This window comes from Mobula birostris, chromosome 3 (genome assembly GCF_030028105.1).
Source record: "Mobula birostris isolate sMobBir1 chromosome 3, sMobBir1.hap1, whole genome shotgun sequence".
Taxonomy (NCBI): domain Eukaryota; kingdom Metazoa; phylum Chordata; class Chondrichthyes; order Myliobatiformes; family Myliobatidae; genus Mobula; species Mobula birostris.
The window spans coordinates 189,180,174-189,196,522 of NC_092372.1; the positions used below are offsets into that span (position 1 = coordinate 189,180,174).

Consider the following 16,349-nt stretch of genomic DNA (forward strand, 5'->3'; position numbering starts at 1 on the left):
AAGTACAATCTATCTGAAGGCCATTAAATCTTTCAAATTTTGCAAGCTCTTTTGAAAAGCATTAAGTATTTTCTCTATTAGCTCATTTTTCTACATAGCACTACACATTTCATTTCTGACAAAGTTGCATATGAAAAGAAAGTCAGAGAACTAGTGTGTGTCAGTTAAAATATTGGAGGTTGTTTCAGAAGTGGAATGGCTGAGAGTATGAAAAGGTGGAGAATAATATTTAATTGAAATGTTAGAGACAGATAAAGACCAGTAAAGATGCGGTGTTAGAGGTGTGGAACTTTCAGGAGGTCTTTGCTTACCACATGGAATAAGACTCATTTATTCAAACTCAGTGTCCTATCTACAAACGTTTGTAGCAATCAATTCTTTATCCATGCCAGTTTATACCCTGGAATCCCATATGATTTCTCTTCCACACTCAGCTCTTATGTAGCACCTTATCAAAACCTTTCATATGTCCAAATCTATCCAAATATAATAGTTTTCTGTCCTTTTAGTCCTATCAAAAATTGAGGGACAACTTTTTCCCCCATAGAGTGGTCAGCATTTGGAATGAGATGCCAAAGGAAGTGGTTGAAACAGGTACATTAACAATATTTCAAAGGTACTTGGACATGTACATAGATAGAAAGGTTTAGAGCAGGGGTTCCAATCTTGGGGTCCATAGACCCTTCAGTTAATGGTAGGTGTCCATAGTATTAAAAAGGTTGGGAATGCCTAGTTTAATAAGATATGGGCCAACTGAGACTAGCTTGGTCAGCATGACAGGTTAGACCAAAGGACCTGTTTCTGTGATGTTTGACTTTATTACTTTGTGACCATAAATGTCCAACTAATTTGTTTAGCATTCCCATTCCCACTCTGATATGTCTATCCACGGCCTCCTCTACTGTAAAGATGAAGTTGGAGGAACAACATCTTATATTCTGTCTGGGTAGCCTCCAACCTGATGGCATGAACATTGACTTCTCTAACTTCTGCTAATGCCCCACCTCCCCCTCGTACCCCATCCGTTATTTATTTATATACACACATTCTTTCTCTCGCTCTCCTTTTTCTCCCTCTGTCCCTCTGACCTTACCCATCCTCTGGGCTCCCCCCCCCCACTTCTCCCTGGGCCTCCTGTCCCATGATCCTCTCATATCCCTTTTGCCAATCACCTGTCCAGCTCTTGGCTCCATCCCTACCCCTCCTGTCTTCTCCTATCATTTTGGATCTCCCCCTCCCCCTCCCACTTTCAAATCTCTTACTATCTCTTCCTTCAGTTAGTCCTGACGAAGGGTCTCGGCCTGAAACGTTGACTGTACCTCTTCCTAGAGATGCTGCTGGGCCTGCCGCGTTCACCAGCAACTTTGATGTGCGTTGCTTGAATTTCCAGCATCTGCAGAATTCCTCATGTTATTGTTTAGCATTATCTTCCTTTCATCGCCTTCTGCTGACTTGGTCAGATCCAGTAACTGTATTCCAAATGTTCTCTTATTGCATCCTTCACAATGTATTTTGGCGAACTGGTCTGTAGCTCCTTCTTCCTCTTTTTCAAATAGTAAGATCACATTTGCCAGGAACTGCCCTGGAGTTTAAAAAAGTCTTGGAAGCTGACCACCAATGCATTCACTGTTTATATACCACTCCCTTTAGTACTCAAGGATGTAAATTATCAAGCTTTGGAGTTTTTTCAGCATTTAGTGCTATTAACTTCTCACATTATTTCCCTCAAAAACCCTAAGCCTGTCCCTAGACTCTAAATTCTCTGCTATATCTGTGAGGTTACTTGTGTTGTCCTTTGTGAAAAGGAACCAAAGTAACTGGTTAAATATTCTGCTATTTCTTTCTTCACAATAATAAGCTCTTCCTTGATAATAGAAGACCCATACTTATTTTCTCACTTCACTAAAATTTAAAGATGTTTTTACCACTAGTTTATTTGTTCACTTGTGCACTTTCCCACTCTTATTTGTTTTTTTTTATCCTTTGCAGAATTGTAAACTGCTTCTAATCCTCAGATATGCTGCCTTCTGTCAGCAATTTATATGTCTTCTTTTTGGATCAAATAATATCGTTAATTCCTTTCCTAGCCAATGGTTCTACACATTTTCCTGACATTTTTTGATGTGGATAAGATTGATCCATAGTGTAATGTATGCTTAAATTCTTTAAATATGATGCATTACCTGTCTGCTGTTTAGTGACAGTAAGCTTCACCAAACTATCAATTTGTGTATCATACTTTATAAAGTGCTTTATTCAGATTAAAGATCTAATTTCTATCTACCTATCTATGTATTTATTTCTCAACATAGTTATCTATCTATCAGATTAAAGACCAAGTTTCTATCTATCTGGAACAATGGACCAGGCCACCCAGTAACCCACCTATCTAACCCAAACTGTAGGAGAATTTATAATGACCAATTAACCTACTTACTATTACATCAGTGGGCTGCAGTCATCGCGGGCAGTCATTTCCTGTGAGGCAGCTCGAGGCTTTTCAGAACTTTTCAGCAGGCTGCAATCATAACACCTCTTAGCCACTCGGCAAGTGCCAATAAAAAGAAGTGAGGTGTAAGTGGAGCAACAATTGTTGGAGTGGTTCACTGTTAGAGTGGTCAGGCGGTAGCTCAACAGGCTTGGGCATGAACTGGTTTAGCTAAGAAAAAGGCACAGGCCAGAATTTAAGCTTGAGAAGTTATAGGTATAAAAATGTAGGCAGGATGGTAGTTGAAGTAATGGAATGCTCCTCCTGGAAGATGTGGGATTGCAGGATATCTAGCAGTCTCCCTGAAGACTATATCTGCAGGAAGTGCACCCAAATTCAGCTCCTGAATGACAAGATCAAGGAACTGGAGCTGGAGGTGCATGTACTCAAGATCATCTGGGAGGCTGGAAACTTCACAGGTGAGACTCTTACTGAGGTGGACACATCCCGAATGCAGGTTTCTGATTCTAGATAGATGACCACCAGAAGAAGTAAAGGGAGTAAGCTGTCAGTATAGGGCTCCCCTCTGGCCAATACCTGCAGCATTAAGTGTACACTTTTGGATACTGCTGGGGGAAATGATATATCAGGGTACAGCAGCTGCAGCTGCAGCCAGGCCAGTGGCAATGTGGCCGGCTCTGGGGTTCAGCAGGGAAAGGTAAAGTCAGGCAAAGCAATAGTGGTAGGAGACTTGATGGTTAGAGGGATGGACTGGAGGTTCTGTGGCTGTGGAAGAGACAGCAGGATGGTGTGTTGCCTCCCAGGTGCACTGCTCTAGGATGTCTCAGAGTGGCTGCAGAAGATTCTCACAAGTGAAAGTGAGCAGCCAGAGGTCATGGTGCACATTGGCAATAATGACTTGGGTAGGAAGGGGGGAAAAGTCCTGTGTAGTGGGCATAGGGAGTTAGGGAAAAGGCTGAAGAGCAGAACCTCCAAATAATCTTTTGGTTACTCCCAGTACCATGTGCTAGTCAAGGCAGGAATTGGATGATAGTACAGATGAATGAGTGGCTGAGGAAGTAGTGCAGTTAGAGATTGACAGATTTACTGACTCGTGGCCGAAGGAAGATCATAGTTGGAAGCTTAACATCCAAGGACACACATTATATTGAAAGGACAGCTAGGTAAGCAGAAAGATGCGATAGGTCTGTTGGTAAAAAATGAAATCAAATCCTTAGGAAGAGGTTACATTGGATCAGAAGATGTAGAGTACTTGGGGGTAGTTAAGAAATTACAAGGGTAAAAACATCCTGATGGTAGTTATATACAGGCCTCTGAATAGCATCCAGGAGGTGGGATATAAATTACAATGGAAGATAGAAAAGACATGCAAAAAGGCTATGTTATGATAGTCATGGGGGATTTCAATATGCAGGTAGATTGGGACAATCAGATTGGTGCTGAATCCCAAAGAGGGCATCTGTAGAGTGCCTATAAAATGGCTTTTAAGAGCAGCTTGTGGTTGAACACACTAGGGAAAAAGCAATTCTGGAATGCGTGTTGTGTAATGAGCAGGATTTGTTTAGGAAACATAAGGTTAAGCAGTCAGTGAACATAAAATGATAGAGTTCACCTTGCAGTTTGGGAGGAAGAAGATAAAGTCAGATGTATCAATATTATAATGTTACAGTGGAGCAAAAGGAACTATGGAGGCATGAGGGGGGAGCTGGCCATAGTTGATTGAAAGGGTACACTAGCTGGGATGATGGCAAAATCACAATAGTTGGTGTTTCTGTGGGCAATTTGGAAAGCACAGGATAGATACATCCCAAAGATGAAGAGGTATTCTAAAGGGAGGATAAGGAAACCATGGCTGAAAAGGGAAGTCAAAGACAACATAAAAGCAAAAGAGAGGGCATATAATAGAGAAAAAAAAATCATTGGAAGTTAGAGGATTTGAAAGATTTAAAAAACTAACATAAGGCACTAAAAAGCTATAGGGAGAGAAGATGAAATATGAAGTTAAGCTAGTCCATAATATAATGAGGGATACCAAAAGCTTTTTTCAGGTATATAAAGAAAAAAAGAATGGTGAGAGTTGATATTGGACTACTGGAAAATGACACTGGAGAAGTAGTAATGGGGTCAAAGAAATGGCAGATGAAGTTAATAAGTTTTTCGCATCCACCTTCACTGTATGTCAATGTGCCAGAAAATCGAGAGTCAAGGGGCAGAAGTGAGTGTAGCTGCTATTAATAACAAGAAGATACTTAGAAAGATGAAACGTCTGAATGTAGCTAAGTCAACTGGAACAGATGGACTACACCCCTGAGTTCTAAAGGAGGTAGCTGAAGAGATTGTGGAGGCTTTAGCAATGATCTTGCAAAGATCTGTAGATTCTAGAATGGTTCCAGAGGACTGGAAAATTGCATATGTCACTCCACTTTTCAAGAAGGGAGGGAGGCAATGGTTTGGAAGACATTGGAGTCCACTATTAAGGATGAAGTTCCGGGGTACTTGGAGGCACATAATAAAATATGCCAAAGTCAGCATGGTTTTCTTTAGGGGAAATATTATTTGACAATACTGTTGGAGTTCTTCAAGGAAATAACAGGCAAGGTCACAAAGGAGAGTCAGTGGATGGTTTTACTTAGATTTTCAGACAGCCTTTGACAAGGTGCAGTACATGAGGCTGCTTAACAAGATAAGAGTCCATGGAATTACAGGAAATATGCTAGCATGAAGAGAAGATCCACCTACCTGCTTCATGCAGACTTCAGTTATAATGATACCCAAGAAACAGATGTTAACCTGCCTCATTGATTATTGTCCAGTAGGACTTACATCCACTGCGATGAATTGCTTTATAAGGTTGCTGCTGAAACGTATCAACTCCTGCCTGAGAAGTGGCCTGTATCTGCTCCAATTTGCCAACTATCATAACAGGTCAACAGCAGATGCCATTTCATTGTCTCTTCTCTCAACTCCGGAACATCTGGACAGTGAAGCTGCATACATCAGGATGCTCTTTGTTGACTACAGCTTGGCATTCAGTAATATCATCCCCTCAAAACTAATCAGCAAGCTTCAAATCTTAGAGATCAATATCTTCTTGTGCAACTGGATCCTTACGTTCCTCACTTACAAACTCATCAGTTCAGATTGGCAACATCTCCTCCATGATCTCCATCAGCACAGGTACACCACAAGGCTGTGTGCTTAGCCCTCTATTCTACTCACGTTACACTTATGACTGTGAGGCTAAATACAGCTGCAATGCCACATTTGAATTTGCTGATAACACCACTGTTGTTGGTCAAGTCAAAGGTGGTGATGAATCAGCATATAGGAGCGAGATTTAAAATCTAGATGAGTGGTGCCGCAAGGAGCTGATTTCAGGAGGTGGAAACTGGAGGTCCAAGACCCCATTCTTATCAGAGGATCTGAAGTGGATAGGGTCAGCACCTTTATATTCTTCAGTGTTATCATTTCGGAGGATCTGTCCCGGGCCGAGTGCAATTACAAAGAAAGCATGGCAGCACCTCTACTTTCTTAGAAGTTTGTGAAAATTTGGCAAGTCATCTAAAACTTTGACAAACCTCTATAGCAGCGCGCAGCCTCTCTGGTGATGAATATCTGTAATCTGTCAAGTAGGAGGCCGTACACAATTCTGATTTGATGGAGGCAGACGTGAGAGCACAGAGGAACATCTGGTGAAACTACTGAAATGCCTTTATCGCTGCCGCTGCTACTGTGTGATCCAAAATCTCCAGAGGGGAAGGCCCTGGATCCTTGGCTTTGCCTGTTGCTTGGCGGCCGGGGCTGGGGTCGAAGCGCTCGGCAGAGATGGTGCTCGGTGCTCGGTGTCAGAGGGCCGGTCGGAGGCTCGAAGTTTTTGGACGGACTCAGAGTCGGACTGTGGTCGGGTGCTTCCCGGATGCTGCATCGGCAAGTTTGCGGCGCTGGAAGCTCATGGCAGGGAGAGTTTCTCCCTTCCACAGTCTGCATGAGATGTTGAGGCTATTGGGACTTTGAGACTTTTTTTTACTGTGCCCATGGTCTGTTCTTATCAAATTACTGTATTGCTTTGCACTGTTGTAACTATATGTTATAATTATGTGGTTTCTGTCAGTTTTAGTCTTGGTCTATCCCTGTGTTTCTGTGATATACCAGAGGAACATTGTATCTTTTTTTTATTGTATGCATTTCTAAATGACAATAAACGAGGACTGAGTGTCGTCATAATCTAATCTAATCTAATCTAATAGTGTGTGATGGAGGGTATATTGACTGCTGTATTACAGCCTGGTATGGAAGCATCAATGCCCTTGTTGGAAAAGTCTACAAAAATTAGTCAGTGTGGCCCAGTCCATTCCAGGTAAAGCATTCCTCACCATTGTGCATATCTACATGGAGCACTGTCACAAGAAAGCAAGCATCCATTTTCAAGGACCCCCACCATACAGGCCATGCTCTCTTCTCCACTGCTGCCATCAAGAAGAAGGTATAGAAGCCTTAGGATCTATACCACCACATATGGGAAAAATTATTACCCCTCAACCATCAGGTTCTTGAATCAGAGGGTATAACTTCACTCAACCTCACTTGCCACATCACTGAACTGTTGCCACATCCTTTGGACTCATTTTGAAGGACTCTTCATCTCATGTTCTTGGTATTTATTGCTTATTTATTTATCATTATTATTGGTTTTTTCTCTCTTCTTTTTTGTATTTGCACAGATTGGAGGGTTTTTTTTGCACTTTGGTTGTTGTCTGTCCTCCGTCCTGTTGGGCGTGGACTTTCATTGATTCTGTCATGTTTCTTGTACTTACTGTGATTGCCTGCAAGAAGATGAATCACAGACTTGTATATGGTGCCATATATGCACTTTGATAACAAATTATATTGAACTTTGAAAATCAGCTAACTGGCAGGGCACAAAGAGTGTGAATAAAGGGAGTGTATTATGGTTTGCTACCGATAACTAACGGTGTTCCACATGGGTCAGTATCGGAACTGCTCCTTTTCAAGTTATAGGTCAATGATTTCAATAATGGAATTGATGTCTTTGTGGTCAAGTTTGCAGACAATACAAAAATGTGTGGAGGGACATGCAGTGTCTGCAGGGAGTCCGCAGAAGGATTTAGACGGAATGGGCAAAGAAGTGGCAGATGGAGTATAGGGAAGTCAATGGTCATACACTTTGGTGGAAGGAATAAAGGCAAGGACTATTTTTTACATGGGGAGAGAATTAAAAAATCAGTGGTACAAAGGTAGCTGGGAGTCCTTGTGCTGGATTCTCGAAAGGCTAACTTGCAGTTTAAGTTGGTGGTAAGAAAGGCAAATTCAGTGTTAGCATTCATTTTAAGAGAACTAGAATACAAGAGCAAGGATGTAATGCTGTGGCTTTTTTTAAGCCATTGGTCAGACTACACGTGGAGTATTGAGGAGTTTTTGGGTCCCTTATCTAAGAAAAGTGTGCTGGCGTTAGAGAGGGTCCAGTGGAGGTTCTTATGAGTGATTCTGGGAGTGAAATGGTTAACATATGAGGAGAGTTTGATGGACTTAGGACTATACTTGCTGGAGTTTAGAAGAATGAAGGGGGATCTCATTGAAACTTATTGATAATTGAAAGGCCTAGATAGAGTGGATGTGCAGAGAATGTTTCCTTAGTGGAGGAGTCTAGGTCTAGAGGGCACAGCCTCAGAATAGAGGAGTGTCCATTTAGAACAGAGGTGAGGTGGAATTTCTTTAGCAAGAGGTTGGTGTATCTGTGGAATTCATTGTCACTTACGGGTCTGGAGGTCACGTCATTGAGTATATTTAAAGCAGAGGTTGATAAGTTCTTGATTAGTCAGGGCGTCAAAATTACTGGGAGAAAGGAGGAGAATGAGTTTGAGGGGAATAATAAATCAGTCATGATGGAATGGTGGAGCAGACTGAATGGGCAAAACGGCCTAATTTTCCTGTGTCTAATGGTTTTATGGTCTTTGTACTGTGGAAGGAAACCGGACTACCTGGAGGAAACCTATGCATTGACGGGGAGAACGTACAAAATCCTTACAGGCAGCACTGGAATTGAACTCGGAACTCTGATGACCCAAGCTATATTAGCATCACACTAACCCCTAACCCATCATGACACCCCTTGTGCAGCGTAGGTTCACTAGGTTAATTCCTGGGATGTCCGGACTGTCTTACGCTGAAAGGTTAGAGAGACTGGGCTTGTACATGCTGGAATTAAGGAGATTGAGGGGGGATCTGATTGAAACATACAAGATTATTAAGGGATTGGACAAGATAGAGGCAGGAAATATGTTCCAGATGCTGGGAGAGTCCAGTACCAGAGGGCATGGTTTAAGAATAAGGGGTAGGTCATTTAGGACAGAGTTGAGGAGGAACTTCTTCTCCCAGAGAGTTGTGGAAGTTTGGAACACGCTGCCTCAGAAGGCAGTGGAGGCCAATTCTCTGGATGCTTTCAAGAAGGAGCTAGATAGGTATCTTATGGACAGGGGAATCAAGGGTTATGGGGACAAGGCAGGAACCGGGTATTGATAGTAGATGATCAGCCATGATCTCAGAATGGCGGTGCAGGCTCGAAGGGCCGAATGGTCTACTTCTGCACCTATTGTCTATTGTCTATTGTATCTCTTTATTCTCTCCTTATCAAATTATGGTCACATTTATTCTCCATCCTATCATATTATGGTCACTCTTCTCTGAAGGGCTACTCACAGCAGAAATGTTATTTTTTAACTTTCTCATTGCACAAAACCAAGTCTCTGATAGTCTGTTACATTCTGGATGATTACCAGTATGGCTTGTCTGATCTAGAACATAGAACAATACAGCACAGGAACAGCCCTTCTGCCCATAGTGTCTGAACTGACCATGATGACGATCTAAACTAAGCTCCTCTGCCCACACATGGTACTTAGTCCCTCTCTCCCAGTTCATGTGTCTGTAAAGAGCAAATTTAACCTTATTTGTCATGTGTACATAGAAACATCAAAATATGCAGTGAAATACCTCTGTATTGATACCTTGTAAGCATTGCCATCATAGCTAATCTGTCATCTCCCTAGGCATCACATATCCCTGTGTCACCAGTTTATAAAAGTACAGCATAAGTTTGCAATTCACGTTTCTTTTTTTTTCACTCTCAAAGCATCCTAAGCAAGCCTAATGATCTAATTAATAATCACACACTAAAAATGGAACTGCTATTTCTAGTTAATGATTTCTAAAGCCAATCTTCTCAGTACTTCAACCTACAAAACAATACCTACTGTATTATTATTACATTTAACGAATCTATACATTCATCTAACTTTAGATAAAAACAAAGTTAGAGTATATTGAGGAGAATCTGCAATCTGAAAGTGTGTTTTATGATGGTTGGCAGTCGAGATTCAGTGGTAGCAGTCTTACACTGACATTAGTGAGCTTTTAACCCAGGGCTCCAGCACACAATCAGAGTTAATACTTTGATGCTGATATTAGTAAATGCTGGATTATCAGAGGAGCATTTTTTGAAATGGCATTTAGTCTCTCTGCCTGTCCATTGGGTTGAAGGTAAGGGACCCTGCGATGCCTTTTGATTAAGTAAAATCAAAATTCTCAGTAAAAGTGATTGTGAAACAAAAAGTTTACATATGTTGCACTGGTCCTGTGGCTGATGTCTGTCTGAATTTCAGTATTCGCTCATGGATCTCCTCTCCAAGATGGTGAGTGGGTTGCCTCATTTTGTGCGTTGCATCAAACCAAACAACGATTGCCAGGCCAAAAAGTTTGATCAAGAAAAGGTGTTGGTGCAGCTCCGATACACGGGTGTTCTGGAAACCGCCCGAATCCGTACACAAGGATTTTCACACCGCATTCTCTTTGCAAATTTCATTGAGAGGTAAGCAATGCAACTCTGTGACCTAAATGTCAGCAGAACCAGGCGACAGCTAAAACACTGGCATGAGGAAGCTAGTCCGGATGTGATTGACATGTCTGACACATTTCTGTGTTTTATTCTGGTTAAAGCTTCACTTATTGCTTGAAACCTAGTTTTCATAAGCAATTTGATACATCAAATCTTTTTCTGAGAACATCCCATGGCAATGGAGGTGGCATTTCTCCCTGTGGCTTCTACATCACTTGACCCAGCTTATTTAGGTTTTTAGAACAATTCCATATACCAAGCAAGAGCCCACCTATGTCATCAAGAAAAGAAAATGAAACACACTGCTTTCCTTGGCTGCATAAATCGAGGGAAAACACTCTCCTATCCCAGCAAACCCGTGAGATTGAGACGGCTCTCCCTCCCCAAACCCTAGTTTGTGTGGATGCTGCCATTTGCCACCCTGTTACGAATTAACGCCATGCAATAACAGACAGTGGACTGCATACGATTAAAGGAATTATATTTATCATTCCTAACCAAAGAGTTAGTAAGGAATAACAAAAAGAAAAGGGCCCATTCTAATTAAACAGTCAAATGTGCACACGTTGGAGCTCATCTTGAACGTCTCTGTCACTCACGCGCTGGGTCCTCGGTCAACGTGAAAGCTCACACCACCTTCCGAACGTTGCTCACAATCCACCTCGAACAAACGGGTCTCCCACCGGATCGTACACTACAACCGGTTCTCCCCAGCATCTTCTCTCTTCATCTGCAGTCGAACAAAAACACAAGATCAATCTTATTGTCCCTCACCAAGAAAAACCTCCTGCTAATTGGATGACACATATTCCACATCATCCCTTATCTTCAACAATAACCCAGACAGGCTGAACGCATAACAGACTGTTCTTACAGAACTGCTAATTGAAATATCTACAGCATAACAGTAAAATGTAAACCAGAGCATTACAAAAAGATGGTGCCAATAGAGACAAAAGATATTAAGGATTCAGAAATCTGAAGCCTTTGTCAAAGTTAAAGTTGAGTTTATTGTCGTACACACAAATATATGTAAAAACTTACTTGCAGCAGCATCATAGACACATAGATGAAAGACACAACATTCACAAAACAAGCATAAACTAAGCATACATTAAACATGAATTTTACAAGAATGAATCATAATCAGAACAAAAAATAATCCATTCTAGTGTGAAGTGGTCAAAGTGGTCATGGTATTCAGCCTCTGGTGCACCTTTGTACATGCTATTTATTCATCTGGCTGCTTCAGTTGTCTTCTTATTCTATGGCAACAACTAAGATGGTGATGGTAAGGGGCTAAGTGATGGTTATGCCACTGAATGTCAAAGGTAGGTGTTTAGAATATCTCTTACTGGGAATAATGAATTTTGTCAAGTCTGTTATTTGCCAGATAGCAGCACATGCCTAAATGTCTGGATCTTAATGCACAAAGGTGCAAACTGCTTCCTTTGCTGAAGATTGTCAATTGGAAATGTACGCTGTGTAAGCATCAGCAAACATCCTCACATCTGACCTCCTACAGCACAAAGGTCATTGAGGAAACAATTGAAGTTAATTGGCCTGAGAAATTGCCATGAGGTGCTTCCCAGTCATCTCCTAAGTGTGACGAGGGTCCTTCACAAGGATGGTTTGGACCCAGCTGCTGGGGTGTACCCGAAGCAAGGATTGAGACGTGGTATCAAACTGGATCCGAGCACAAAACAAACTCCAGACTGTATCACTAGTACACTTGCGATTGAGCACCAAACCTCAGTTCAGCAGCTCCTTAAATACTCAATTCTTGGCACTCAAAACATGATTACCAATTAGCAGGACCATCCTGAACTTTAAAGGGGCCACACCAGCTAGCCGTACTCCGGAGAGTGAGAGTATCTAAATCCCAGAAGCTGTGAGCATTTTGTATCAGGACCCCTCCCCACGGCCGACTCCTGATGGCCCTGGCTGCTCAGGGAAGCGGTGGTGGTAATCATGGATGAGAGGCGGATCCAAGATGTCTCTTTCAGGCACCAAACGCCTCTCCTCAGGACCAAATCCTTCCCAGTCCATGAGGTATTGCTGAACACCCAGAACAGTATGCGAGTCCAAAGGTCCGCTAACCATGAAGACCTGTTCCCCCTTGACAGGAATGTAAGACATAGGAGCAGAATTAGGTCATTCAGCCCATTGAGTCTGCTCCGCCATGCCATCATGGCTGATCCCAGATCCCACTGGATAAACCTGGGTGGTGGTAGGGCTGATTGTGCTGGGGCTAAAGGACTGGTGCAGATAAGTTTTAATTTAGAGATCTGAGCACAAAACGAATGCTAGACAAAATCACTAGTAGGCTTACAATTGAGCACCGAACCTCAGTTCAGGTGTTCCTTAACTACTCAATTCTTGGCACCCAAAACATGATTACCAATTAGCAGGACCATCCTGAACATTTAAAGGGGGCACGTCAGCTCTCCATACTCCGGAGAGTTAGAGAGTCTAAATACCGGAAGCTGTCGCGGTTGGGAGCATCTTAGCACTAAGTTCGGGATATCGTCAAGGAGCTCAAACTTTTTTCCTCTGTGTAGCTTGACTTGTTTTTGAATGGTATGGAAGCAGTAGATGAGAATTAAGTGGAATACAGTCATATACCTGGCATGATTGAGTGGAAGAGGAATGCTGCATCTATAACCCAGCCCAGTATATGGCAGACAGAATACATGAGCAGGCAACAATAGACAATAGACAATAGGTGCAGGATTAGACCATTCAGCACGTCGAGCCAGCACCACCATTCACTGTGATCATGGCTGATCATCCACAATCAGTACCCTTTTCCTGCCTTCTCCCCATATCCCTTCACTCCACTATCTTTAAGAGCTCTCTCTTATTCTTTTTTGAAAGAATACAGAGAATTGGCCTCCACTGCCTTCTGAGGTAGAGCATTCCACAGAACCACAATCCTTTGTGTGAAAAAGTTTTTCCTCAACTCCGTTTTAAATTGTCTACCCCTTATTCTTAAACTGTGGCCCCTGGTTCTGGACTCCCCCAACATCGGGAACATGTCTCCTGCCTCTAGTGTGTCCAATCCCTTAATAATCATATATGCAACCTTAAGCACAGTGTCATGGCTTCAGGGCAACACTCTGACCCAGCTTGTTTCCTGCAACATTCCTTCCCTTTATATTTATGGATGGGAAATTTCCAAGATCAATTGTGATTTGGTAGAATTAGTTCTGAACTCTGATCTAAAATTTGCAGATGTACGGTATTTCTGTTTGCTGTTCATTCTGCTTGTTTACAGATACTACCTTCTTGCATTCAAGTCAACTGAAGAACCTCCAGTAAATCCTGAGATATGCATTGCCATTTTGAAAAAGGTTAAACTTACTAACTGGGTCCTAGGGAAGACCAAAGTAGGTGATCCATTCATACTATTTTCTGCCTATTTATTCTGATGCATGCATAATTTTTGACTCAAATGTCTTCAATTATAAGAACATAGAAGCAAAACCAGAAATAGACCATTTGGTACTGATATTAGTTTATTTTGTCACACAAATATACAGATAAGCTTGTAATGCATACTGTTTATACAGATCAAATTATTACATTGAGGTAGTACAATAACAACCCAGAATAAAGTGTAATAGGAGGAATTCTATAAATGTAAATACGAACGTAAAAGTTCACGGGATCTTTGAGATCACATGCTTCCTAAATCCAGGAGCCTAAAGAGTGTTTCTGTTCAGGATTGAACTGGAGACCTTTGCGTGTAAAGCAAACGTGATAACCACTACACTATACATGCCCTTACACTTCCTCCGTTACCACCATTCAGGGCCCTAGACAGTCCTTCCAGGTGAGTCAACACTTCACCTATGAGTCGGCTGGGGTGATATACTACATCCGATACTCCCGATGTGGCCTCCTATATATTGGTGAGTCCCGATACAGACTGGGAGACCGTTTTGCTGAACACCTACGCTCTGTCCGCCAGAGAAAGCAGGATCTCCCAGTGGCCACACATTTTAATTCCACATCCCATTTCCATTCTGACATGTCTATCCACGGCCTCCTCTACTGTAAAGATGAGGCCACACTCAGGTTGGAGGAACAACACCTTATATTCCGTCTGGGTAGCCTCCAACCTGATGGCATGAACATTGACTTCTCGAACTTCCGCTAATGCCCCACCTCCCCCTCCTACCCCATCCGCTATTTATTTATATACACACATTCTTTCTCTCACTCTCCTTTTTCTCCCTCTGTCCCTCTGACTATACCCCTTGCCAATCTCTTGGCTCCCCCAACCCCTTTCCTTCTCCCTGGGCCTCCTGTCCCATGATCCTCTCATATCCCTTTTGCCAATCACCTGTCCAGCTCTTGGATCCATCCCTCCCCCTCCTGTCTTCTCCTATCATTTTGGATCTCCCCCTCCCCCTCCCACTTTCAAATCTCTTACTAGCTCTTCCTTCAGTTAGTCCTGCCGAAGGGTCTCGGCCTGAAACGTCGACTGTACCTCTTCCTAGAGATGCTGCCTGGCCTGCTGCATTCACCAGTAACTTTGATGTGTGTTGCTTAAAGTGTAACAGGGTAGATTATCAGATGATATAGTTCCTGTTCCACCAATCAATATGATTATGGATGATCATTAGCCTCAGTGCCACTTTACAGTATTAAACCTATAGTCCCTTAATTTATTTAATATAAAAAATCCATCAATCTCTGCCTCAACCACTGAGACTTCACATCTGTAAGAGAAAGAAATTCAATGATTCACCAGCCTGTCAATGTCCAAATTTCCTCTCATCCCTGTCGTAGGTGAACTAATTTTTATTTTATGACCATATTTCCTACTTCAAGACAACCCATTCAAGGTTCAAAGTTCAAAGTAAATTTATTTTCAAAGTGTGCCTTGAAAAGTATTTGTGCCACTATTTACAACCCTGAGATCACCCCTCATTCTTCTGAATTCTAAAGAATACAGGCCCGGAGCTATCAAACATTCTTCATATGACAAGCCATTCAATCCTGGAATCATTTTTGTGAACCTCTCTCGAACTCTCTCCAGTTTCAGCACATCCTTTCTAAGATAAGGGGCCCAGAATTGCTCACAATACTCCAAGTGAGGCCTCACCAGTGCTTTATTAAGTCTCGACATTACATCCTTGCTTTTATATTCTAGTCCTCTTGAAATGAATACTAACACTGCATTTGCCTTCCTCACCACAGACGCAACCTACAAATTAACCTTCAGGGAATCTGCACGTCCATTTGCACCTCAGTATTTTGTATTTTCTCTCCATTTAATAAATAGTCAAACCTTGCACGTCTTCTACCAAAGTGCATGACCATACACTTCCCAACCCTGTATTCCATCTGCCATTTCTTTCCCATTCTCTGTCTAAGTCCTTCTGTAGCTTCTCTACTTCCTCAAAACTATCTGTCCCTCCACCTATCTCTAATTCATTCACATATAACGTAAAAAGAATTGGTCCCAACACAGACCACTGTGGAACACCACTTGTCACTGGCAGCCAACCAGGAAAAGCTTTATTCCCATTCTTTGCCTCCTGCCAATCAACCACTACTTTATCCATGGTAGAATCTTTCCTGTAATACCATGGGCTCGTAGCTTGTTAAGCAGCCTCATGTGTGGCACCTTGTCAAAGGCCTTCTGAAAATCCAAGTACACAACAGCAACCAATTTTCTTTTGTCTATTCTGTTTGTTATTTCTTCAAAGAATTCCAACAGGTTTCCCTTGAGGAAACCATGCTGACGTGCCTCCAAGTACCCTGACAGCTCATCCTTAATAATCGACTCCAACATCTTCCTAACCACAGAGGTCAGACTAACTGACCTAAAGTTTCCTTTTTTCTGCCTCTCTGCCTTCTTGAATAGTGGAATGGCATTTGTAATTATCTAGTCTTCCGGAACCATTCCAGAATCTAGTGATTCTTGAAAGATCATTCCTAATGTCTCCATGATCTCTTCAGCCACCTTTTTCTGAA

The 16,349-nt window shown here is 42.1% G+C and overlaps 1 protein-coding gene across 1 annotated transcript in view; it reads left to right on the forward strand.

Annotated features, from left to right (window-relative positions):
- Positions 1–16,349, forward strand: part of myo3a (myosin IIIA) — a 391,513-nt gene that overhangs the window by 263,632 nt on the left and 111,532 nt on the right. The window contains exons 25-26 of the mRNA XM_072254428.1: positions 10,129–10,334; positions 13,639–13,750. Of these exons, the coding sequence (XP_072110529.1) occupies positions 10,129–10,334; positions 13,639–13,750 (318 nt within the window). The remainder of the gene's footprint in view (positions 1–10,128; positions 10,335–13,638; positions 13,751–16,349) is intronic.